The sequence below is a fragment of the Mirounga angustirostris genome, unplaced genomic scaffold (genome assembly GCF_029215605.1).
Source record: "Mirounga angustirostris isolate CCGP_5_RB_7025 unplaced genomic scaffold, mMirAng1.0.hap1 SCAF_17, whole genome shotgun sequence".
NCBI classification, from domain to species: Eukaryota; Metazoa; Chordata; class Mammalia; order Carnivora; family Phocidae; genus Mirounga; species Mirounga angustirostris.
The window spans coordinates 55,902,367-55,925,017 of record NW_026991725.1 but is presented as its reverse complement, the minus strand read 5'-3'; the positions used below and the strand labels follow the sequence as shown (position 1 = coordinate 55,925,017).

At 57.7% G+C, this 22,651-nt stretch overlaps 1 protein-coding gene across 1 annotated transcript; it reads right to left on the bottom strand.

Moving 5' to 3' along the window:
• Window positions 1-438: 438 nt before the first annotated feature.
• GRAP (GRB2 related adaptor protein) lies at window positions 439-21,835 on the bottom strand. The gene is made up of 5 exons (XM_045889752.3): window positions 21,679-21,835; window positions 15,423-15,520; window positions 10,894-11,016; window positions 2,099-2,267; window positions 439-775 (listed from the first exon to the last, which is right to left on the bottom strand). Exons 1-5 carry the CDS (start codon window positions 21,754-21,756, stop codon window positions 590-592), a joined length of 654 nt encoding a protein of 217 aa, XP_045745708.1. The 5' UTR covers window positions 21,757-21,835; the 3' UTR covers window positions 439-589.
• Between the last annotated feature and the right edge of the window lie 816 nt (window positions 21,836-22,651).

Sequence of the window (22,651 nt, the reverse complement as noted above, 5' to 3'; positions counted from 1 at the left end):
GGGCTGCCGAGAAGTCGGTCTCCACCTGGAGTCAGTCCATCGGTCCAGGCCAACAGGTGTGCAGCCCCTATCCTGTCCCTCATCACTAAGCCACCTTCCCAGTAGCCAGCACCCCTCAAGGGGCCATCTGAGGGTGGGGCAGGTGGGCCCAGCAGAGGGTCAGCCCAAGGTGAACCCACCTACCATACGCATGGTTCCTTGGGCAGAGCCCCCAAAGGCCTGCAACTTAGGAGTCCTCAACTCTCCCTGAGGTTGGGGCCATTGACGGCTGGAGGTGGGGGGGCTTCTTCCCCCAAGGGCACCCCGCAGCTGGTAGCCAAGGGGAAGAGGCCAGCAGGAATCCCCGGGGGCTCCCCTTGCCTGCCGGGCACTGAACATTACAATGGTTCTTGGGCCCCGGGGCCCACCCCAGTTTGTGCAAAGCAGTGGGCGCCTAGCCCGGCAGTGGGAAGACCCACTTTCGGGTCCAAGACCCTCGGCTGAGTCCTGTGGGCCCCGGGGACGGGGCGTCCACGTCTTCTCTCGGGACCTCAGTGTCTGGCGGGTGGATGATCTGCCGGCTCTGCCCCCGCCCCCGGGCCCCACTGGGTCACAGCTGCACTGGCTGGACGTAGCTCCGCGGGAAGAAGCCGATGCGTCCACACAACCGGCCCCGCCACCAGTGGGGGTCAAGGCGCTCCAGGACCTCGATGATGTCACCGCGGTGGAAGCTGAGCTGTGAGGAGTCCTGGGCTGAGAAGTCAAACTGCGCCTGGGCAAAGCAGGCCTGGGAGGGCTGTGAGGGAAGGGGGTGGTTAGTGGGGACCTTTCAGGAGGCCCCAACAGCGGGTGGGAGAGCAGAATTGAGCTCAAACTCGCTTCTCACTCCAAATCCAGACAGATGGCCACCCCACCCCAAGAGCCCCCCGCTGCCTGCCCCCTGAATGTCTGCCGCACAGAGACTGTGTCTACACAGACCAACAGGACTGTCTGGTCCGCAGGAACAGGCCCTATAAACTGTAAAGTGCTGTGTGGCTGAGAACAGGGTTGACGGCTGTTGCCCTTGACCAGGCTTTGAGGGAGAGGGTGTCACCAAAAAGAGCTGCTCCCAGCTCTCAGGCCTGGGTTCTGCTCCTATCTCTACCCCAAGGTGACCTTGGGTAAGACCCTGCCCTTGTGGGACTTAGTTTCCCCATCTGCAAATGGCAGCAGGACAAAGCTCTCTGCAGGCACGTCGGCCCGGCGCCGTGACGATTATACCCGGTGTCCCGGCCCTGCCTGCCCCACCAGGATCTCTGTTCTGAGCCTGTGGAATCTTATCCAGGATGGGTGATAGGATCAGCAGACAGGCTCTAATTAGCAGTTCTCTGCCCAGGAAGGAGGAGGCGGTAGCATGGGTCCCACAGGGTGGGTGACCCCAGGGCCCAGGCTGGAGTGAAGCAGTGGGTGTGGGGAGCCGTCAGGCAGCCCCCACCCTCCCCAGCTCCATCCTGGCTCCCTCACATTCTCCAAAGGCAGATCTGGCCGACGGTGGAGGGGAGAGAATGGAGGTCGGGGACAGAGGCCTAGCAGGGCCAAAGCTCGCTAAGACTGAGCGCTCACAGCTAAGCCAAGCCCCCACGGTCAGGCTGAGGAGGCCGAGCATCCTGGGGGCACAAACCAGGACGGAGCCGACCCCGCAGGTGGTCTTGGGGGAGCCTCAGTTTCTTCACCTGTACAATGGCGACGATGAGGCCCCCAGCGGACTAAGCCCAGCTCAGTGCATGGCAGCCGCGTGGCTCCGCAGGGTATCAGGACCCTCGTGCATTCAAAACGCGTACCTACTGTGCCCACGCAGGGCGCCGCCGCGAGCTGAGAACGAGCCAGACGCGGGGTGCCCCCTGCAATGTCCACTCTGTTCCTTCCCCTTCTCTCCCTCTGCGTTCCCACCCTTGCTGGTCCTACTGCGGTGCCACCAGAATGGGACTTCAGAGCCTGGCCTGGCCCCCTCCTCCTGGGACACCAGGCTGCGAGGGGCGGGGCGGGGCGGGAGGCCACGCCCACTCCCGGCCCCAGCAGGTGTCGAGCCCCCGTGGAAGGCAGAAGGCGCGGAGAGGCGCCCGCGGGTCCGCCCGCCTACCTTGAGCAGGGGCTCCTCGTCCCGCAGGAAGACCTGCCGCTGCTTGGCGATGGTCGTGGTGCGGTAGAAATCCACCAGCTCGTTCAGGGAGTTGAACTTCTCTTCCCACAGGAAGTACTTCCCCGAGGCCTCGCGCAGCACCTTGAAATGCTGCACCTGGTCGCCGTAGCTGGGGGAGAGGAGCCCCCTGAGCCGGGACTCAGGGTCCCCCCGGGGGGCCCCGTCCCTGCCCGCACAGCCCCGGGGCCTCCCTCCTCATCCCCACCGGGAAGCTGGTCGCTCTGGCTCCCGGGGGGGGGGGCGGGACGGGGATGGGGGGCGGGGAGGGGGGAACACCTGCGGGCAGGAGAAGGGGCAGGTCCGGGAGGGCAGGGGCCGGGCCCACTGACCCGGCGGGACGTGAGACCTGGTGAATCCCCCTCGGCGGTGGACTATGGAATTAAGGGTGTGGGCGCTGGAAGAGGCCACTGGCCTGCTGTGTGACCTTAGGCAAATCACTGAACTTTAAATCTCAGCTTCTTCATAATGGTAGCTCCTCCCTTCTGGGTAAGTGTCCGGAAAGTGCTGCGGATGGCTGATCGGCAACATTAAATGGGTTCCTCGGAAAAAGTGGTCACACAGCTCTTCTCCTCCAGCCGTGACATTTTCCCCCATCCTTCTCCCGGCCTTGCAGTCCCACTGAGGAGTGAGTCCTAAGACCATCCTGACTCAGACAAAGCCTGCCTCCGTATTGGGTGCTTCCTGTCTCTTCCTGCCCCCCTACCTCAAGAACCATCTATGGCTCCCCATTACCCTCCAGATAAAATCTTAACACCTCGGACTCAAGATTTGGCCCCGGTTACGTGCCCAGCCTCATTTCCTTCATAAACTTCATATACTCTCTTCCCACATGCCTCATGTCCCATGCCAGGACAGGCCACAATGGATTGGGACCGGAGAGGGTACCGGCGTGGGTTGGGACAAGGGGTAGCACAAACCATTGTGATTCCCCTCGCTGCTGCAGGCCGGGCCCACCACATGGCCCAGGAGGTGCAAATCGGGCCCTTTGTACAGTGGGGAAACTGACGCTCCAAGTGCAAACTGTGACCTTCCCAGGGTCACACGGCAGCAAAGCCAGGGCTGGGGCCACATTTGTGGCCAGAGCTGGGGCCTCATGTCAAGTGTCATTCCAGCACGCTCCCCTGTTGGTTCTCATCGTATAACAATAGGAATAATAATTATTCCAACTGTGGTATTGATAATGTCCCAGACCTTGTCATCCCAAGTCCAGGACTACTCCCTGGGCTGTGACCCCTAGGAGGCCTTCCCTCTCTCAGCCTCTGTGCCTGGCCGTATCGCAGCCATCCTCCCGGGCTCTGGTCAGCTCACCTGGGCCTCAGTGTCCTCACCTGCCCAAGGAAGGGGAGGGCTCCCGGCAGCTGCAGGGAGAACACAGAAGAGCCCCGGCTTCCCCGCAGGAAGAAGCTGGTTTAGGAACCTGCCCCGGGCTGGTGGAGCTGAGAGCCCAGGAAGCCCGGGACCTGTGGGCGTGGCCACGCATGTGTGCTGGGGGCACAGGCTGGCCACCGGGCGGGCACAGGCCCCTCGGCCACCTGGGCCACGGGTTGTGCTCTCATTTTGTGCAGGACTAAGTGAGAACCAAACAGTGGTCTGGAGACTTGATAGTAAAAAGGAAAAAACATCTCCTGGGTTCTAAATTTAAATCTTGTTAAACAATTTTGTAAGCTGGGGTTTGCCCACAGCCTGGGGTCCTCCAGGCCCACAGTCCAGGGTCTTGCAGGGCCCCAACAGGAGCACGGGACGGTCACCCGCAGCCCCCCAGGTCTCCTGCTGTCTCATCCCAGCCTGCCATTCACCTCCTCCCCCTGTCAGCCCTGGGGTTGTTGTGCCGCTTTGTTAAACGTTTAAGATTAAAGACTGAAGACAAAGAATTGTTCAAGGTGTGTGTGTCTGGGGGGGAGAATGGGGGTCAAAGTGGGATGCCCTCACCTTCCCATGTTAAGGGGTCCAAACCACACAGAACCCCTCTCTTTCCACTCAAACATATCCCCCCTCCAGGACTTTGCATACACGATTGTCTCCAAATTCTTCTCCAGTCAAACTCCTACTCATACTTCGAAGCCCAGGTAAAATGGCCCAACTAAGTCCGAGGCAGAGGTCTCCTTAGGTTCCTCAGCCCCTCATACAGCCTTCTTCTAACCCATTGCTCCTAATGGCTTACACAGAAAAGGCAGGGAGGCAAGACTAGGCCCTGAGGGTCTAGCCCAGTTGGGAGAGGCTGAACTCGGGGAATGGAGCGTCAGGGCCCAAGGCTTAAGTGCTCATCAGGGTGGTTTGCTCCTGAAAACCCTCTCCTGTTTGCTCTGAGCTGTGATTCCAGCCCTCCAGGTGTCCTGGCCCTGAAATAGACCCGACACCCTCTCTAAGACGTATCCAGATCTCAGGGCAGCTTAGCTCCAAAGGGAGCCAGTTCCCCCCACTCCCGCCCCCAAGAGGCTCTGGGACCAGGTGGAGCAAAGATCCCCAAACCTGAGACAAAGCCGCTTGTGTGCTGTCAGCAAGCATTGTTCCCAGGTGACTAAGCGGCCGGTGCTGTCAGCTGGGGGACATCAGGTCTACGTTCCTGGGGCGGAACTAGGGCAGGCAGGCGGAGGGTGCTTCCTGCCCTGTCTGGCCTGCCACAGCTTCCCAGAGGCCACGCACTTTCCTTGAGTCACCTCTGAGCCCGATGACTCCTGAGTGCCCTGTCCCAGCCGATCGGGGTGGCCCCAGCCCCTAGACTTTGGCAGGGGTGCATGGGGAGGAGTGTCTCTCAACCAAACGCTGGGCAAGTGAGAATCTGCCAGGAAAACAGGGACCCCAAGGACTCCGTGTCTGGGCCCCCCAGTGCAGCAGAGGCAGAAGGCTCTGACTCGGGGCTGTCCCCAGAGAGGAGCCTGGGGTATGGGCGGCCCGGCCCCTCTGGGTAAGGGGGCAGAGAAGCTGTGGTAGGTTTGCGAACGAGATCTCAACCCCCAAGTGACCACCTGGAAAGTTCAAAGCCCATTTTACCTGGGCTTTGAAGTATGAGTAGGAGTTTGACTGGAGAAGAATTTGCAGACAATCGTGTATGCAAAGGCCTGGAGGGGAGATATGTTTGAGTGGAAAGAGAGGGGTTCTGTGTGGTTTGGACCCCTTAACATGGGAAGGTGAGGGCATCCCACTTTGACCCCCATTCTCCCTGATCACACAGGAGGATCAGCGAGTAGAGAACGGGAGATGAGATAGGAAAGGGGCAAGTGCCCAGGAGGTTTGTGCGTGTGTCCTGGCCTGTGTGTCCATCTCTATCATATCTGAGTGTGTGTGTCTTTGGGGGGGGGTCCTCTCTCTCTCTGGGGGGGTCCTCTCTCTCTCTGCTCTGCCACAGTGACTTCACATATGGGTCCCTTTCTTTGCAGCCATGGGTGTGTTTGTCTCTGTGTGTGACCCCCACAGCCACCTCCCCAGGGGGCTGAGGGGCAGGGCCTGGCCTCTGGGCTGTCCCAAAAGCCTCAAGGACCAAGTGAGGCCTGATGCTAGCAGCCGTCTGTCCTGCCCAGCAGGTTTTTCTGGCCTGGTGGTGGCAGCAGCTAAGGGGACAATGGCAGCGCAGGGAGGATAAGGAAGGCTGGGGTAAGGTCAGGAGCCCCAGGACTGCCCCAACTAGGGCCCGTGGTGGGTCCTCCTGGGCAGAGGCCTGCGTGCTAACTGCCCGCGGGGTGATGGCCACGAGGCATGGTCCTTCTAGCCTCAGTTTTCTCATCTGTGAAAAGGGCAGGGGTAGAATACATGGACTGCAGCAGGCGTAAAATAGGATCAGAGTGACCTTGGCAGGGACCCGTGGGTCTTTGGGACTCAGAAAAGGTGGATGGAAGGTCGAACGGGTCTGCCCGGGCACAGAAGGTCAATGGACACTTGTTCTGCGCTTCCTTGCTGTGTGACCTTGGGTAAGTTACTGCACCTCTCTGAGCTTCAGTTTCCTGCAAACCAGGCTTCTGGGGATGGCTTCCTCTCCCTCTCCGTCTTTGCCTGCGTAAGGTAGCGCCCTCCACCTTCTGCCACCTCTTCTGTCCTGCTTCATTTTCCCAAGAGCCTTTATCATCTCCCAAGATCTTATATAATCTGCTAATTGTTTCTTGTCTGTCACCCCAGGGGAAATGAGTGCCTAAAGGACAGGGAGCTTTGTCCGATTTTGTTCATGGCTGCATCCCAAGCGCCTGGGACGAGGCCTGGTGCACAGTAGGAACCCACTGGCCAGAGCAAACACACGTGCATTGACTCCAGGGCACCTCTGGCCTGAAAGGAAGCGCAATACCTCACTTGGGAACCAACTGCCATTCACAGCAGAGGAACCTGGATGGGGGTGTGGGGCAAAAGTCACACAGCCCAGGCACTGCGCCCCAACCATGCTTGCCGGTCTGCTGGCTGCCCGCTCAGACATGCCCCTGCAGGTGGAGAGGAAGTAGCCCTCTGTAAGCTCGTAAAGGGCATCTAGCGTGACCACTATCGCTCCACGGGGCAGCCCGAGGCCCATAAACCCCACCTCTGACAGCTTTATGGGGCTTGGCATGAGCATGTGAGAGATGCCACATGTCATGGGGTCAGAGTCCCCAAGAGCCAAGTCAGCGAAGGCAGAGATGCTCTCACGCATGGATTTGCACAGCTGTCACTTTTCTGGAGGGCCACTCGGTCCCCGGACTTTGTGACACCTGGGGTTATTGTCTCCACGCTGTGGATGAAAACATTACAGCCAAGAAGAAAGCCAGGGCCTGCCTCACAGCAGGTTCTGAGCAAAGTCAGGACAAGAACTGGGTTCCCTGCCACTCCATGTCACTGCCCCTTCTCGAATAGCCCCGGATTCGTGGGCAGGGGGCTAGGAAGCACTGTGTGGCTCTTAAAGGGTAATATAATGATGACTACGATCGCCAGCATTTTTAGAGCACTTACTATGTGCTAGGCAGCATACAAAGCACTTGACCTGGATGTTCATTTTACAGATGAGGAAACTGAGGCTCAGAAGGTAACTTGCCCAGGGTTATACAGGTAGGAGGTATCAGAGCTGAGATTCTTGCTCAAAAGCCCACACTCGTAGCCATATATGCCCTCTGAGTCTGTTTCCTACTCTATCCCTGCCCAGTGATCCTCCAAGGGCCACTGAAACGCTCCCATGAGAGACAAGGGACCAAGAATGGGAGCAGGACCTAGGAGGCCTGGCTCCACTGGGACGAAACCAAGGGTGGAGGACGCCACCTGGTGGCGCTGTGCACAAACCACAGCTAGCTGAGCCCAGGAAGCCCCTGCTGGTTCTGACCTTGGGGGGCTTGGCCAGGACGCCTTGGGGGAGGTGCTGAGGGGCACTGTCTGAAGGACACTCCCAGACCTCTTCCCAGGACATTGGTGCTGGCTCCCCTGCTCACCAACCGCATCCTATTACTGCCTGTTGTCCCTCCTGGTCAAACTTGTTGCTATCCAAACCCACCCCTCACTGTCCCAGCTCCGGATCTTTGCACCTGCTGGTCCCCCGTGCCTGCATACCCTCTCCTCTCTTTGTGCACCAAACTCCTACTCAGGCTTCAGGGTCCAGCTCAGATGTCACCTCCTTCATCATGAAGACCCCTGGGCCGGGCGGTGTCTACTTTCCCACCTCATTCCTTGGTTTGACCCCGCCCTGCACACACACACACACACACACACACACTCTCTCTCTCTCTCTCTCTTCTCTCTCCCTGGGTCTGAAGCTGCGCATGTGCACAGGTGGGGCTGCATTTACAGAGAAACGCCAGAAGAGGGCAGTGCACAAGGTCTTAATGCTGGAAGTTCAGGGAGTGTGATCTGTCAGCAGAGGAGGGAGGGGGGATTAGGGGGGCCATTGGGGGCTGGTTGGGAAGGTCACCACCTCCCCTCAGCTTCGGCTGCAGAAGCTATCCCAGTGAGTCTCCTGTGCCCCTGCTTTGCTGGATGATCTTGGACTTTGGAACTGATTCCAGGAGGCACCTGAAGCTGGCCCAGCCTGCCTGATGGGCGCCATTCCCAGATGACCAAGTCCTTGTCCAGCCAGCACATGGAAAACTGACATTTCCTGCTTTTGCAGGGACCCCAGAGGGAAGTGGGGGCTGGGCTGTGGAAGTGGGAAGGTGACCCGGGGGGAGGGCACTCCAGGTGTCCACAACCATGGGCAACGGTGGGGGTGGGGTCAGGACTAAGAACTCACAGCATCTCCCTGACCGTGCTCCCATTTTTTTTTTTAAAGATTTTATTTATTTATTTGAGAGAGAGAGAATGAGAGCGAGCACATGAGAAGGGGGAGGGGCAGAGGAGAAGCAGACTCCCTGCCGAGCAGGGAGCCCGATGCAGGACTCGATCCTGGGACTCCAGGATCATGACCTGAGCCGAAGGCAGTCGCTTAACCAACTGAGCCACCCAGGCGCCCACGGTGCTCCCATTTTTAAGATGGGGAAATAGAGGCTCAAGCCCGGCCAGAGCCACTCCCATCCCCCAGGGTAACCAGCCTGTTCCCCGTTGGGGAGGGATTGACGGGTGCGGAAGAAAGCGAAAAGAGCCCATGGCTGCTTGCAGAGCTTGGAGGGGATCAGTTAAGTGCTGTGACCTCTCATGATGTTGGATCATTTTTACATGCGCGCCCCACCCTCCCCCACCGCCCAGCAGCCTTCCTGACCACAGCAGTCTGCTCCACACGGGTGCCGCCAGGCCCAGACGAGGAGATCACCACCACGCAGCGCTCTGGTGTGCACGTTGCACACCACTCTCCGGAACAGAAATGGACCAGCCAACAGCGCACCAGTCACAGAGCTCACCCCAGAGTCTGAAAGAGCCTGGAAGGCACTGACTTACCTCCTCACCCCCACCCCCTGCATTAACCGTCAAATTAACCATGGTCCCGGGTCCATTCATCCTTTGGACAATCACGCCATCGACTGCAAACCAACCCAGTCCTAGGAAAACGGCCTCTTAGCGGCCACACCGCCAAGCTCCAGAGTCCAGCACCTGGGCCTCCTTCCAGCTGCAAGCTTGCCACCCCAAGACTGCTCTCAGTGACAGTGAGGCTCTGTGCCCACTGCCCACGGAGACCCTAACCGCTGGCCCTGACTTCACAGATCCATGGCATTCCCTGATCCGGCCGCTTTTCATGCCTTCAGCCCCCACCGCAGTCCCTGATACCGTCACCTCCTACCTGGCTCCTCCCTGGCCAACCATCCTTCCTCCTTGTAGCAGCCAGAGGGATCTGCTGAAAAATGGAAGCCCATCACATCTCCCCCTGCTCCAGACCCTCCGTGGCTCCCTATGGCTCGGAGAGAAAACTCTACCTCCTTGCCAGGATCTGTCAGCCCCATCTCTGATCGTATGCCCCACCTCTCTCCACCTGGATTCTCTGCTCCTGTGGATGCCAACATGCCCCAAGTGCATCTTACCTCAGGGCCTTTGCATTTGCTGTTCTGTCTGCCCAGAAATCTCCCCTCCTAGGTCCTCACTCCCGGAGACCTGGGCAGCCTCCGCTTCCAGGTTCAGGTCTTTGTTCAAATGCCACCTCCTCAGAGCGGCCATCTCTGACCACTTGACTCCTGCTGGATGCTTTTGCTTCCTTGTTCGCTGTCTCCCCCACTCAGACATAAATCCATAAGGGCAGTTTTTACTGTCATTTCCCCAGCCTCTAGAATAGCCTGGCCCATGACAGGTAGCTTAATGAATAGTCCTTGAATTTCTGCATCTAAATCCTACTGTTCCAGACACCAAGAATAGGAAAGACGGACCATACCCCTTCATCCCCAACTCCTATTCCTGTTTTCTACCTTCCAGCCTGGGTTCCTCTATTTCCCCAGTTGTGGCCTTTCGGACTGGGTTCCGCACTGCCCAGAGGCTGCCGCATATCACAAAGCGAGACCCTCCCAGCATGGCCACCCCGCTTCAATGTCGGGCACTATTCTAATCGTGCTACATCTGTTGACTCAAAAAATATATAGGGCGCCTGGGTGGCTCAATTGGTTGAGCGGCTGCCTTCGGCTCAGGTCATGATCCTGGAGTCCCAGGATCGAGTCCCACATCGGGCTCCCTGCTTAGCAGGGAGTCTGCTTCTCCCTCTGACCCTCCCCCATCTTGTGCTCTCTCTCTCGCATTCTCTCTCTCAAATAAATAAATAAAATGTTTAAAATACATATATATATATATAGACTCATGTATTCTTTGTATTGACTAATTTCACATCAGAGAAAACAGGCACAGAGAGGTTAAGTGACTTGCCCAAGGTCACACAGCCAGGAAGTGGCAGAACTAGAATAGGAACCCAAGCAGCCTGGCTTCGTAGTCCATCATCTCGGTTACGACACCATATGGCGGGACCCTGTCCGGAGCACGTCCTGCACACCTACCCTGGGTGCCTGGTGTTCTCCCGCCTCCTGCCCCCAGCTGCTCCCATCACCTCAAACCCGGCATCCTTCTTCCTCCCTTCACGATGAGTCCTTGAGGGCTCCTTACCGCTCATAGAATACCAGCCAGACCCTTCACACTGGCACTTGAGACCTTGCAGTGGACTCAAGCCTGTTTTTCAAGCACGGTCCCATGACTCTGGGCCCCACCCTGGGGTGCGTGTCATTCCCCGACCCCCAGACAGTCACCTGCTTCCAGGCTTGGGCTACTCCTCCTTCAAGGATGCCACTCCCTGCACCTCGGTCCGTGAGCCCCTATCCTGTGCTTCCAGGCTCACCTCCAATGTGCCTCCCTGCCCACCCTTCTCCGCACTCCCCCCACGGGTCAGAACTCACTTCACGGAGACCGAGAACTCCCCAGGGGAGCTCTCACTCTCCCGGATCAGGAAAGCTCCCAGATGGTTCCGCTTCATCAGAATCTCTTCGGCCAGCTGCCGGGAAATCCTGCCCGAGTACCACCTGCAGAGGGAGGGGGCAGGTGAGGGCGGTGGGAAAGCCAGGCTGTCCCTTTCCCCATGTGCCAGGCAACGAACGTTGCTGACCCTCACACCAGTCCTGAGACACAGGAGGTATGATTTGCACCCATTTCACAGATGAGTAAGCTGAGGCACAGGGAGGCAAAGTGACGAGCCCAAGGTTACATGCTGCGCAGGCAGGACCTGGGACCCAGTCCCAGCATTTTGGCTCCCGAGCCCAAGCCTTTCCCACCACGCCAGGCCAACATCCCCTTAGGAAAAGAGAAAAATCAAACCTTAGTGAACCTCCACTCAGCCAACCCCAGCTGAGCTCTTCCGTTTTAGATGATAGATTCTTAAAAGTGAAAAAATATAAAAATGGATGACAAAAGCAATTGCAGCTTTGGTCTGATGAAGAAGGATCGCTCCCTGCACCCATTTCACAGATGCACAGACTGAGGCCACCTGGATTTTTTCGTCCCAGGTACAAGTCCCTTTTCTGGCTGACCACATAGAACTGGGAATGAAGAAGCTCCTGGCAAATGCTTAGAGTCTTGCAAGACCCCCATTGCCCCCCGACCCCCAATGCCTTGGGGTGCGGGTGAAAGGCCAGGACTCAGCTTCTCTGCCAGTCCTGCCCATCTTGCTGTGTGGGCCAGGCAAGCTCCCCGGCCTCTGTGGGCCTTGCTGGCCCTCGCAGCGTCCAGGTGGTCTCTGACTGGGCCCTTTATTGTGCAGATGGGGAAACTGAGGCCCAGAGCAGCCCAGGGGCGGGGTCTGGAGACTCCTTTCCTCGTAAAGCTTCCCTTCCCTCTTTCAGCAAATGCTTCCTGAGTCTGAGCTTGGCACCGGGGGCGGCTGTGAGGTGGGACTTTTCCTGTTGTCTCAGGATGTTGCCGAGCTCTTGAAGCCTGGGGCAGGGGCAACAGGTGCAGCGCCCCATGGTGTCCTGCCCTGTCCCCGCTCCCCACGGTGTCGCCTGCCAAATGCGAACACTGGGATCCTGCCCTGGGGCTTTTTTTCTAGCGACTGTGCGCAGGGTGGGCTGAGCCCCCAGAACATTGTGATGTGTTGTGTTTATCCCCTCGGGAGCAGGTGGATAAACATTCAGCTCCCCTGCCCCCGATGGAACATTCTGGGGACACTATGCTGTCTCCCCACCCTCCCCGGTGCCTGTCGCCCGCCCACAGCCACCACTGGTAACACACCCCTAACCACTGGCTCCTTCCCTGCCCACTTCCCACTCCGAAATAAAGTCCTTGTCCTCACACCGTGTCTCAGGCCCTGGTTCTGGGATGCCCACACCCAGAAGTGCGGCTTAGCCCGCTGCTGTCCCCAAACTGGTGGGGACCCCCGGAGCCCGTCTCACGACGGATTTCCTGGGAGGGGAGGGGGTGAAAGATGGTTGCTCAGTGTGGGGGCTCGAGGCAACCATCTGGAAAGCTCAGCCCAGGTCCCTGGAGTTTGGGAGGCCTGGATGGAGGCTTCCAGGCCAGAGGCTGAGCTGGGGGGCGGGGGAAGGAGCTCCTCCACCGGGAAGCCCCCAGCAGGACACAGGTGCAGGCACCACGAAGGAGCAGGGGCCCACTGGGGCCCCGAGTGGGCGTTTCCTGAGGGCCTGGGTGTCTCTAAAGAACCCACAAAACCCCACAGGAGGCGTCAGTGTGTGGGCGCCCGTCACCCTCAAAGGCTTTTGCAATCACACCCTCTGAGGGGGCCAGCCCCGCCCCCATCGGAACAAGGCAAGGCTGGTCCTCAGGTGGCTTGAAGGACAGAGTGCAGGAGCAACATTTCCCGAAGGCCCCAGAACCCGCCTCTCTCAGCCATGCCAGTGCCACGCTTCTTGGGCCACCTTGTATCCTCCCCCATTTCACTGATGTGGAAACTGAGGCTCGGAGGAGGGCAGGGATCCCCCGAAAGGTTGCCCAGCAAGTCCCTGGCCTCAGGCCCTCCCCCAGTGCCACGGTGGGCACAACCCCGGGGTCGGGGGGGAGGCACACAGCACAGGGCTGCAAATCCCATGCTGCCTCTTGCCGGCTGGGCGCGCCTGGACAAGCCAGCCAACCTCTCTGTTCCTCTGTCTCCTTGTCCATGAGACCGTGATGATGGCACCCGGCTTGCAGGGCCCCTGGGAGATTGGGGGCCCTGATGAACTAGCTCACGCCCCTCCCCCCGCAGCACTCCCTTAGGCCTGTCTGCTGCCCTCCCTGGCAAACTTCTAACTCCCAGGCCCAGCGAGCCATGCCTTCTTCTGGAAAGCCTCCCTGCCGTCCACTGGCACAGTGCTGGGTGGGTGCCCTGGGGGCCCCTAGTCTGCATCACGGCCCCCCCAGGGGCTCCCTGGCCAGGCAGGGGAGACAGTGGGTCCTCAGCGAAGGAGCGGGGCTGGTGTAGGCCGAGTGAGGCCCTCTGGGACCCCAGTCCTCCCCCCACTGCCCTGCACCCCAGGGCCTGACAGGCTGAGTCAGATGCTGAGCTGGAGTTCCCCCCTTGCTATTTTGGGGCCAGGGCAGGTGCTGAGGTTAGCCGAGAATATACCCGGGCATGGCCTCCAACAGATTGGTTGGGGGCCTGAGCCCTGTCCCTGCTTTGTCCCAGACACCGGTAACCAGATTTGACCCCAGGGACCCCCAGGGCTTCGGACACCGGGACCCTCCACAGCTTCCAATGGGTAGAGAGTCTTGTCTCAACCACCAGCAGTGCCCAGAAAGGCCTGGCCTTGCCCTGAAGTCTGCTCAAGGCTTCCCAGCAGCTTTGGGCCTTCTGGACTTCCAGCCTTGGCCGGGACACGGCAGCCAGCGGCCCAGGGGGGTCACTCCTACCTGTGGTCGCTCCCCGGGGTGCCTGGTATCTCTCCCTCGTGCCCTCCTTTGATTGGCAGAAAGACTATAAAAGGCCAGGGGGCAGACACCTGCCCCCTGTCACATGGCCCAGGGGGGCCGCTACGGGGCCTGAATCGGGGAGCTGTGGCCAGCATGTAGGCGGGAGGCGGCGGCCTCTGTGTGGGAGGCCGGGGATGCCTGGAGCCCAAGCAGAGGACTAGCCGGGGACCTGGGTGGGTTGGGGCTTGCCCAGCACAGGAAGCTGGAGGCGGGGGCAGCTTTGGAAATAACTCGAAGACAGATAAAGAGGAAACATCGCCCCCCGCCAGACACCGCCCTGGTGGTGCACCTCCCTCCCCTTCCACCCCACAGTCACACACACCTCATGGCCTCCAGTCTGCCCCCTCCAGCCTGCAAGGCCCTGTCACTGTTCTCCACATCTGACGGAGTCCCTCCCCCCGCTCAGCCATCTCCGTGCTCCCCACCACCCCGGGCCCACCATTTGAGGCCTTCCTGCCAGTCCCATTGCCATGGGTTCGCCCTCATCGTCTTCCCTGTCCCCTCTCTGGGGAGTGCCTTTCTCTTCTTCTACCTAGCTAACTCCTACACGCCCTTCAAAACCTCACTCGTTGCTACCTCTTCTGAGAAGCCTTCCCCAGTTACCTCAGGGCTGACTGCCTTCCCATCTTGTACTTTCTTTATGTCCCGTCTCTCCCCCAGGATGGGGCTGTTCCGACTCCCAGGCGCTCCTCATGTGTCTCCAGCATCACCCAGGCCGGCCCCCCTGGGGTGTGGCTAGTGTTTGATGAATGACTGAGTGAGGGGCTACCTGCGCCACCGTCTCAAGCAGATCCAGTTGGTTTTTTCATAGGTTCTTGGCCACTGGGGCCTGTTCTGGGGCTGGGCTCTGCCCCAGCCATTCCCAGGGCGGCAGGCTGGGGTGCCACCTGCTGTGAGCCCGATGGCGGCTTCCCTAGGCTCCACACGTGACTCCTAATCTGCCCCAGTCACAGGGCATTGGTCTGCTCGGCCAACGTCCAGCTCCCCAAAAACCCCCAAAGGCAGGGCCCACAGGATCTGCTTCCCACACCCCCTCACCCCTCCATTGTCCCCTTCACTCCTCATCCTCACACAAGGCTGAGCCAGCCTCTTAGAGAAAGCTCTAGAATCCTCTGCAGATTGAAGCCTCAGCCCTCCTTATGTTACAGATAGGGAAACTGAGGAATAGAGAGACCACACGGCAGCCAGCGGCCCAGCCAGCCGAGAGCGCGGGGCCCTGTCCCTCCAGCACCCTCCTGGATGTTCCCTGCTGTTCCAGATCCTCAGTGTTGTGGCCTGGGCTGGCCCTGACTCTGCCACCACTTTGGTTCTCACATCTCTGTCCCCTGCCCCTGCTCAGGGTAGAGACAGGGGCCCCAGGCAGATGAACGGAAGCCGGAGCGAGGAGTCCCCGTGCCCAAGGTGCGTGCCAGGCCCCGAGCTTTTCGGGCAGCTCGGCTCAGGCTGGGCCAGGCCAGGTGGGGACACTGGGCTGTAGGGGCTGGGGTGGGGGTGCCTTGAGCATAGGCCTGGGGTGGCAGCCACTCACGGATGGGGCTTGATGCGGATGTAGTTCTTGGGAATAAAGCCCTCAGCGCCTCGGAGTTCAGCCTTGTACCAGTTCTGGTCATCTTCCATGTTCAGGATCTGTGGGCAGGAGAGACACGGTCACCCGGTGACCGAAGAGGGACAACTGCCACCTGCTGAGGTCCTGCTGTTCAAGGACCCCAGGTCGGGGATCCCAGGACCTATTTCACAGAGGACAGTTGGGGACCTGCCCAAACTCACAAGGACCATGTCTGATGTCTCAGTCCTGCTTGCTTTCAGGCCCAGGACAGCCTGTCCCCAGGAGGGTCACAGACTCCGCAGGCTGGACAGTTGGGGACCCAGAGGAGGTCAGTGGGTTGAACTTTGGGGGGGCTGGAGCTGGACTCTCAGGATTTGAATCCCAGGCCCCCAGCAAACCACATGGTCTTGGGGGGGCAGATCCGGGGTGCCTCAGTTCCCAAGCTGTGCCCCTGAGCGTGGGGGCTCCACAGCATTCATATGCCACACAGAGCCATGGGGTGGAGGTCTGAGGTCCCCCAGAAGGTCGGGGAGCCCCAGCCCGAGCTTGGTGCCTCCTGGTGGTTCACCTGGGGTCACTTGCCGTTAAACAGCCCTTATAATCTGAGTTGGGGGATGTCATTTCAGGGTGGTGGGGACTCAGGCACCAGGGAGCAAATAAGGGAGGCCTTTGGGCTATGATGGGGCTGCGGCCCGGCCTGCTCAGGTCACCCGGGCCCCTTGTCAGCAGCCGCGCAGGTGGGCCGAGAGGAACTGAAACAGCCCGAGTGGGGGTGGGCCTTGCAGGGGCTGAGCAACCAAGCGGCCGCAGGGAGGAACTGGCCGGGTCTGGGGAGTGGGTACAGTGTGAGTCTTGGGGCTCCTTCCTCCTTCCCCTGGGCCAGCCTCCCACATGGGACAGCTCATCACCCCAAAGGCTACTTCACAGATGAGAACCCTGAGGCCCAGAGATGGGAGGTGAACAAGGCCACACAGCAGTGGGGAGGCAGAGCCCGTACGGCAAGCCAGGACTCTGGGGTCTGGGGTTCTTGGCTCAGCTGCTCTAGGGGAGACCGTAGCCCATGAGTTTTTAACCTCACTCCCCCTCCCACTTGTGTCTGGACCCAAGGCCTGGAGAGCATCTCTCCTGTCAGTCCTGGAGCAAATGCCAACATTAGCTCAATCCTAGTGGGTATTTGTTGGGGGGGGGGGCGGGGAATCAGATATACAACAGCATCCCAAGTAGAGGACATTGGAAGAGCAGAGGGCCGGGGGCAGGCCAATGCAAAGCCATCAATTTAGTTCGATTTTCCTGGGAAGAGCTGAGATTTGCTCCTTTGGGTCCAGGCCTTGCAGGCAGGCACCCCCTTATCTGTCTGCCAGGCCCCGTTGAGTTCCTTCCTGTCTCTGTAGCCTGGGCAAGGTCAGCAGCCCCAGAGGCGGACGGAAGCAGGTGGCTGACTCCGGACAACTTCTGCTGAAAACAAAACAATTCCCCAACTTAATAGGACACTTAAAGCCTGTCAGCTGCCTTCCATGGCCATGGGTTCAAGGAAGATGCCCGGGAGCCTGGCACTACCCTATTCTGTCTGCTTCTGACTCTCTCCATAGTCTCGGCCTCAGTTTCTTCGTCTGTGAAATGGACACATTTGTGGCCTATGCTGAATGTGGCAGTCTTGTAACTACAAAGTCCTGTGTGGCCATGTGACTGTCCTATCTCAAATAGAATCTTCGTTTTGTTTTATTTTGTTTTGTTTTCCTGTCATCTCCCACTCCGAGGACCCAGAAATGTTCTCAATGGTTACATGAGCTGAATTCTTAATGTTCACATTGTTCAAAATCTACAGACCCCCCTGAGACATGAGAATTCGCACAAAGGAAAGAGACCAACTCCTCCCTGGTGAAATCCACACCTTGGTCTGCCCTCAGGGCTTTGCTCCCACCGCGTCCTCCACCCGGGGTGCCATGTGGGGACTGGGAGGGCTGGGAGCAGGGGGAGGCGGCAGGGAGGAGCTTCTGCACTGGCCCAGGTGAGCGAGGGAGGCCCCGACCGGGCGGGCAGTGCGGGAGGGGTGTGGAGAAGTGGTCAGGGTCGGGATAGGGGTCGGCAGAGTCGCTGATGGGACTCAACAGCAGGCCGGGCACGAGACAGGTAGGGAGCGACCAGGACAAGTCCGGGGGTTGGCACCTGCTCTCGTGGCCATCAGCTGCTATCCCACAGCTGTCGAGGAGCAGATTGGGGGGCTCAGGGTCGACTCCACTGGGTCAGAGGTGCCATCGACCATCCCTCTGGAGATGCCGAGGAGGCTGTGGGCTCCCTGAGTCTGGGTCTCGGGGGCCAGGTCATCCACGGAGAGATGGGGGTGAAGCCGCCACCCACCTCCCTCCTCCAGCTGGGAGCGATGGGGTGCTGTGCCCCCAGAAGTGCCTAGCCCGACAGGCAGGACGCTTTGTTCCAGGGAAGTGATGTTTGGGGCCATTTGTCCAGAGTGGGTGCACCTGTCACCCAGGCTTCCTCCAAGACCGGAGCTCAGATTGCTTTATCCACGGGGGCTCCCAGGGGTTGGGAATCCGCCTGCGGGCACTGCTGTGACAGGGTCCCACCTCCAGGGGGCGCGCGGGAAACACTCGCTGGAAGAGTGAATGGAATGGCTCTAGGAGCGCCCCCCCGCCCCCTGCCCCCCCAGCCCAGCCAGGTAAAGGAGGGCCCGCAGACCCACACACCGCCGCCCTGGCCCGGGAGAAGAGGGGACACAGCGTGACATGGCAGTCACGTTTTTACGGTTCTACAGAAAGAGGGCTTCGCAGGAGTGAGACGGCTGAGGCACGTCGGGGACTAAATTTAAGAGGGCGTCAAGAAACTCAGGAATCAAGATAAAGAATATTTTAAGACAAGATGTTGAAAAAATCAAATCAATGCAAAAACTCTGATTACGTTCATGAGTTAACAATAAGGTATCAATACCAGTCCATTAACGGAAAAACGGTAGGGTGCTAATCATGTAAGATGCTACCCACTGGGGCAGATGGGTCCAAGTCCCCCTGTGCTATCTCCTCGATTTTTCTGTAAATCTAAAACTGTTGTGAACATTAAAAAGCTAATGCAAGGGGCGCCTGCGTGGCTCAGTCGGTTTAAGTATCTGTCTTCGGCTCAGGTCACGATCCCGGGATTCTGGGATCCAGTCCCTCATCTGGTTCCCTGTTCAGCAGGGAACCTGCTTCTCCCTCTCCTCCCTGCTCGTGCTCTCTCTCTCAAATAAATAAAATCTTTAGAAAGAAAGAAGGAAAGGAAGGAAGAAGGAAAGGAGGAATAGCTCATGGCCCACCTCCCAAAACCAACCACTGCTAGCTTTTCGGATCATTTCTTTCTAGAAAGTTCTTTTTTTTTTTTTTTTCAGAGCACAAATCCAGTGCATGATGGGTAGTTTTCCTTCCACAAAATTAATACCTATTGATTATCTGTGTAGAGAACGTTTGCATTCTGCTTTTTGCCACTTGATGCTGCTTCATGGGCTTTTTTATGCTGTTAAACACCCTCCCCAAATAGCATTTTCAGGGCTGTATGATATTTGGTACCATCACTAGGTGGGCAGTCAAGACTGATTTCACACTCCGCAAACTTGCACCCATATTCCCCACCCCTCGCCTGCTTCATTCTTTCCCATGCACTGTCTCCTTCTGACAAACTCTGTATGTTACTTATTAATCTGGTTTGTGGCCCTCGGCTGCCACCAGAATGTCAGCTGCATGAGCAGTGCCTGTGTCCATTTTCTCCTTGCTGAGTTGTCACTGCCTAGCCGAGGCCCGCGGACATGCAGAGTGCTCCCTGAATCCCCATGAGAGAACACATGTACATCTCTGATCACGTCTCAGTTTTCCAGAGGCAGAATTTCTGGGTCACAGGACATGGAGATTTGTATGGGTTTTTATATGTTCTCCAAGTTCTCTGCAGAATGATTGTGTCACTTTACCTGTCCACCACCCCCATGTAAAAGTGCACATTTTCCCACACCCTCAATAACCTTGGAGATTCTTTTTAAAATAAAATTTTGCTGATCTGGCAAATGGAAAACAGTTACTTGCTTTAAGTTGGGTGGTTTTGTTACTGGTGAAATTGGGCACTTACTTGCTTACATTGCTTCTTTGGCAATTTTCCCGTTCATATCCTGTGCCCATTTTTCTATTATGCCGTTTGTGATTTTCTTATTGATTTATAACAGCTCTTTACATATTAAGGATATTAATATTTTGCATGATTTTTTTGTGTGTTTGTTTAAACCACCTTCATTTCTTACCTAGGAGACTGCAAGAGCCCCTCTCTGCTTCCATTCCTGTCCCCTCTGTTATCTTTTGAAAATGTAAATTTGATCAAGTTTTTTTCCCTGCTGAAAACTCTTTATAAATTTAGAATGAAATACAAATCTTTCACAGGCCCTGATGCCTGCCTACCTCCAACATCATCCTTACCCTCTCCTTCTCACCCACTGCCCTTCAGCCACAGACCTTTCAACTCTTCAAATACACAAATATGGTCCTGCCTCAGGGCCTTTGCACCAGCTGTTCTCCCCACACCTGGTGCTCTCTTCCCCCGGCTCTTTGCATGGCTGATTCCTGCTCATCCTTCAGGGCTGAGCTAAAGGTGTTATCTCTCTCTCTCTCTTTTTAAGTAAACTCTATGCCCAATGTGGGGCTCGAATTCATGACCCCGAGATCAAGAGTCACATGCTCCATTGACTGAGCCAGCCAGGCGCCCCTAGGTCTTAACTCTTCTGAGAGACTGTCCTGACCACTCCATCTAAAGCTGTCCCCCTGTCCCCTCCCACCCACCGTCACCCTCATTCCGTCTCGCTGTGTTCATTTCCTCAATCCATTCATCACCTCCTGATGTCACTCACTCTCTGGAATGTCAGCTCCCAGAGGGCAGGGACTTTGCTTCGTTCCTTGCTATATCCCCAGCACTTAGGACAATGCCTGGCAAAGGGTAGGTGCTCAATCACTTGACAAATGTTTGTGGAAGGAAGGAATAAAAAGGCAGATCTTCCCACTGCCTGACATTCCTCCATCAGTCTTTGAGCCTGAAAAGTCCCCTCCTCAGTCTCTGTGGACACGAGGTGCAAATCCCCCTGGGAGGGATGCCCCCGTTTCAGCTAACACGTTAATCCTTCCGTCCTTCCTTCTTTCCTACAACATTCCCCATGTTTTATTAGGAGTTTACTGTGGGCCAGACACTGCTTTATGTCCTGATGCTCCAGTGTGGTCCTGGCCTCGTGAGCTCACCCCTTCCTTAGCCAGCACCTCTGTTAGAAGCAAACATGCTGGGAGTTGCCTAATGCTTTAGCAAAAGTTGGTGGAAAACGTGACTCATCTTGGGGTGGGGGTCAGGGGCACCGGAATCTGGGAGGGAAGTGGAGATGTCATAGTCTTTACTATAATTGCCTTGGGGGACACCCAAGGATCCATCCTGTCCACCACTGGCTGATCACTCTGAGCCTCAGCTGGAGCCCAGCACCTACTCCGTTCCTATGTCCTCATTGTCCCACTCCCCACCAAGCCCCAAATCTGGGTCTAGAGACCCCAAACTGCTCTCAAAGCAGTCAGTGAAGCCTCTGAACTAGACCCACCTCTCCCAGGATGTCTCCTGCCCCGGCTAGGTGGTGCTGGTGCTAAGCCTGCCCCTGTCGCCCGCCGGCCACATGTCCCCAGGGCCCCCAGCCAGCAGCTCAGGTGGAGAGAGGAAGGGGATTCCTTAAGGGGACATGGTTCCTCTTGGGGAGCATCACACTCCTGAACCCCAACCCAGGCTGTTCAGTCTCACGGAGACAGAATGAAGGTTCCAGAATCAAGCCGTGGTATGACTTTCTTTTCCCTTTCCTCCACACTGCTGGGAAGCTCCTTCTCTACACTGAAATCACAGTTCTTCACCCTGAAAGCTTTTCTGTCCCTCTCCCCCTCTTTTCAACTGTCTTTTCAAACTCTTCCCAGGAAAACTGGGCGTTGAACCGACTCCTGCCAGGCACTAAGCTAATGTCCCCTTGAATCTTCACAACGCGCCCCCTGAAGGACAGGTCACAGTTATCTCCCCATTTCCAAGATGGGGACACTGAGGCTCAGCGGGAGGAGGCGACTTGTCCAGAATCACACAGCCAATACCTGGAGAAGCCAGGCCTGTCCTCCTCCGGAAGCTGGACCCTGTTTGGGGGGCTGTCCTGGGCCCCTGATTCTTAACACCCTCCCAACTCAGCCCATCCCAGCCACCCTACCTTGAGTGTGTCCCCCTTGTTGAAGGCCAGCTCATCACTCTCCGTGGCCTGGAAGCTGTACAGGGCCACAGACTCCATCCCGCTGGTCCCAGGCCCCAGCAGCTGGGCTCCGAGCAGGGTCGGCTCTTCCTGCTTCCTCTGCAGTCGAGGACCGTCTTCCTTTGTTTTGAGAGCGAGCTGTGCTTTTGAAGTGGCCCCCGAGGGAGGAGAAACAGGAAGCTGACAAGTCACAGAGCACGGCGAGCCTGTGAGCAGCCCAGCCCCTACCTTAGACCCCAAAGGCCAGGTATGGCTCTCGGGGAGTCCCCAGGCAGCCCTGGGAGGGGGTGCCCTCTTCTACCCATGTCACAGATGAGGTACAGAGGTTTCCAGAGAAAAAGTGCCTTCCTGGCAGCTCGGGCAATGTGTCTCATGGTCCCAACCACCCCCACCGGCTTGCCAATCTGCCCTTCACATTTTCTGAACTCCAAGGCCTCTCAGAACTCCCCAGGGCCTGCCTCGTCCACCCCGAGCTCCTTGCCTGACATTCAAGGCACTTCCAAGCCATTACCCCTGCCTACCACTGCTCCTCTCCAGAGCCATCCTTTGTTATCCTCTTGCCCTGTGAACAAACACTGGGCTCCAGCCAAGGGGGGGTGGGTGGGGGACACACTGCTCTTTCATGCCCCTGCCTTTTGCACATGCAGGTCCCTTCCCCTGTCTCTTCCCGGGAGACTCCTATGCATCCCTCAAAGCCCATTTCAGAAGGTGCCTCTTCCGGTTTTAAACACTGGGCATCCTCCATGCAATTGAGATACTAAGGTCAAAGAGAACTGCAAATAAATCTTGACCTCTCCTTAGTAGGTTTATTACGGGTCATGGTATCAGGATAGCAATTCTGCAACAACAGCATGAGTATTACAGGAAAGAGCATCAGTGGATAAATGCGGTGGCGTTGCTTCAAACCCTGGTTCTTTCCGGGAAAGAAAGGAGA

Bases quoted from the DNA above. Each gene is read 5' to 3' on its own strand.
- GRAP (XM_045889752.3), bottom strand. From the start codon at position 21,756: ATGGAGTCTGTGGCCCTGTACAGCTTCCAGGCCACGGAGAGTGATGAG. The intron at 15,521-21,678 runs GTAGGGTGGCTG...TCCTGCCCACAG, and splicing joins ACAAGGGGGACACACTCAAG to ATCCTGAACATGGAAGATGA. The intron at 776-2,098 runs GTAGGCGGGCGG...CTTCCCTCACAG, and splicing joins ACGAGGAGCCCCTGCTCAAG to CCCTCCCAGGCCTGCTTTGC.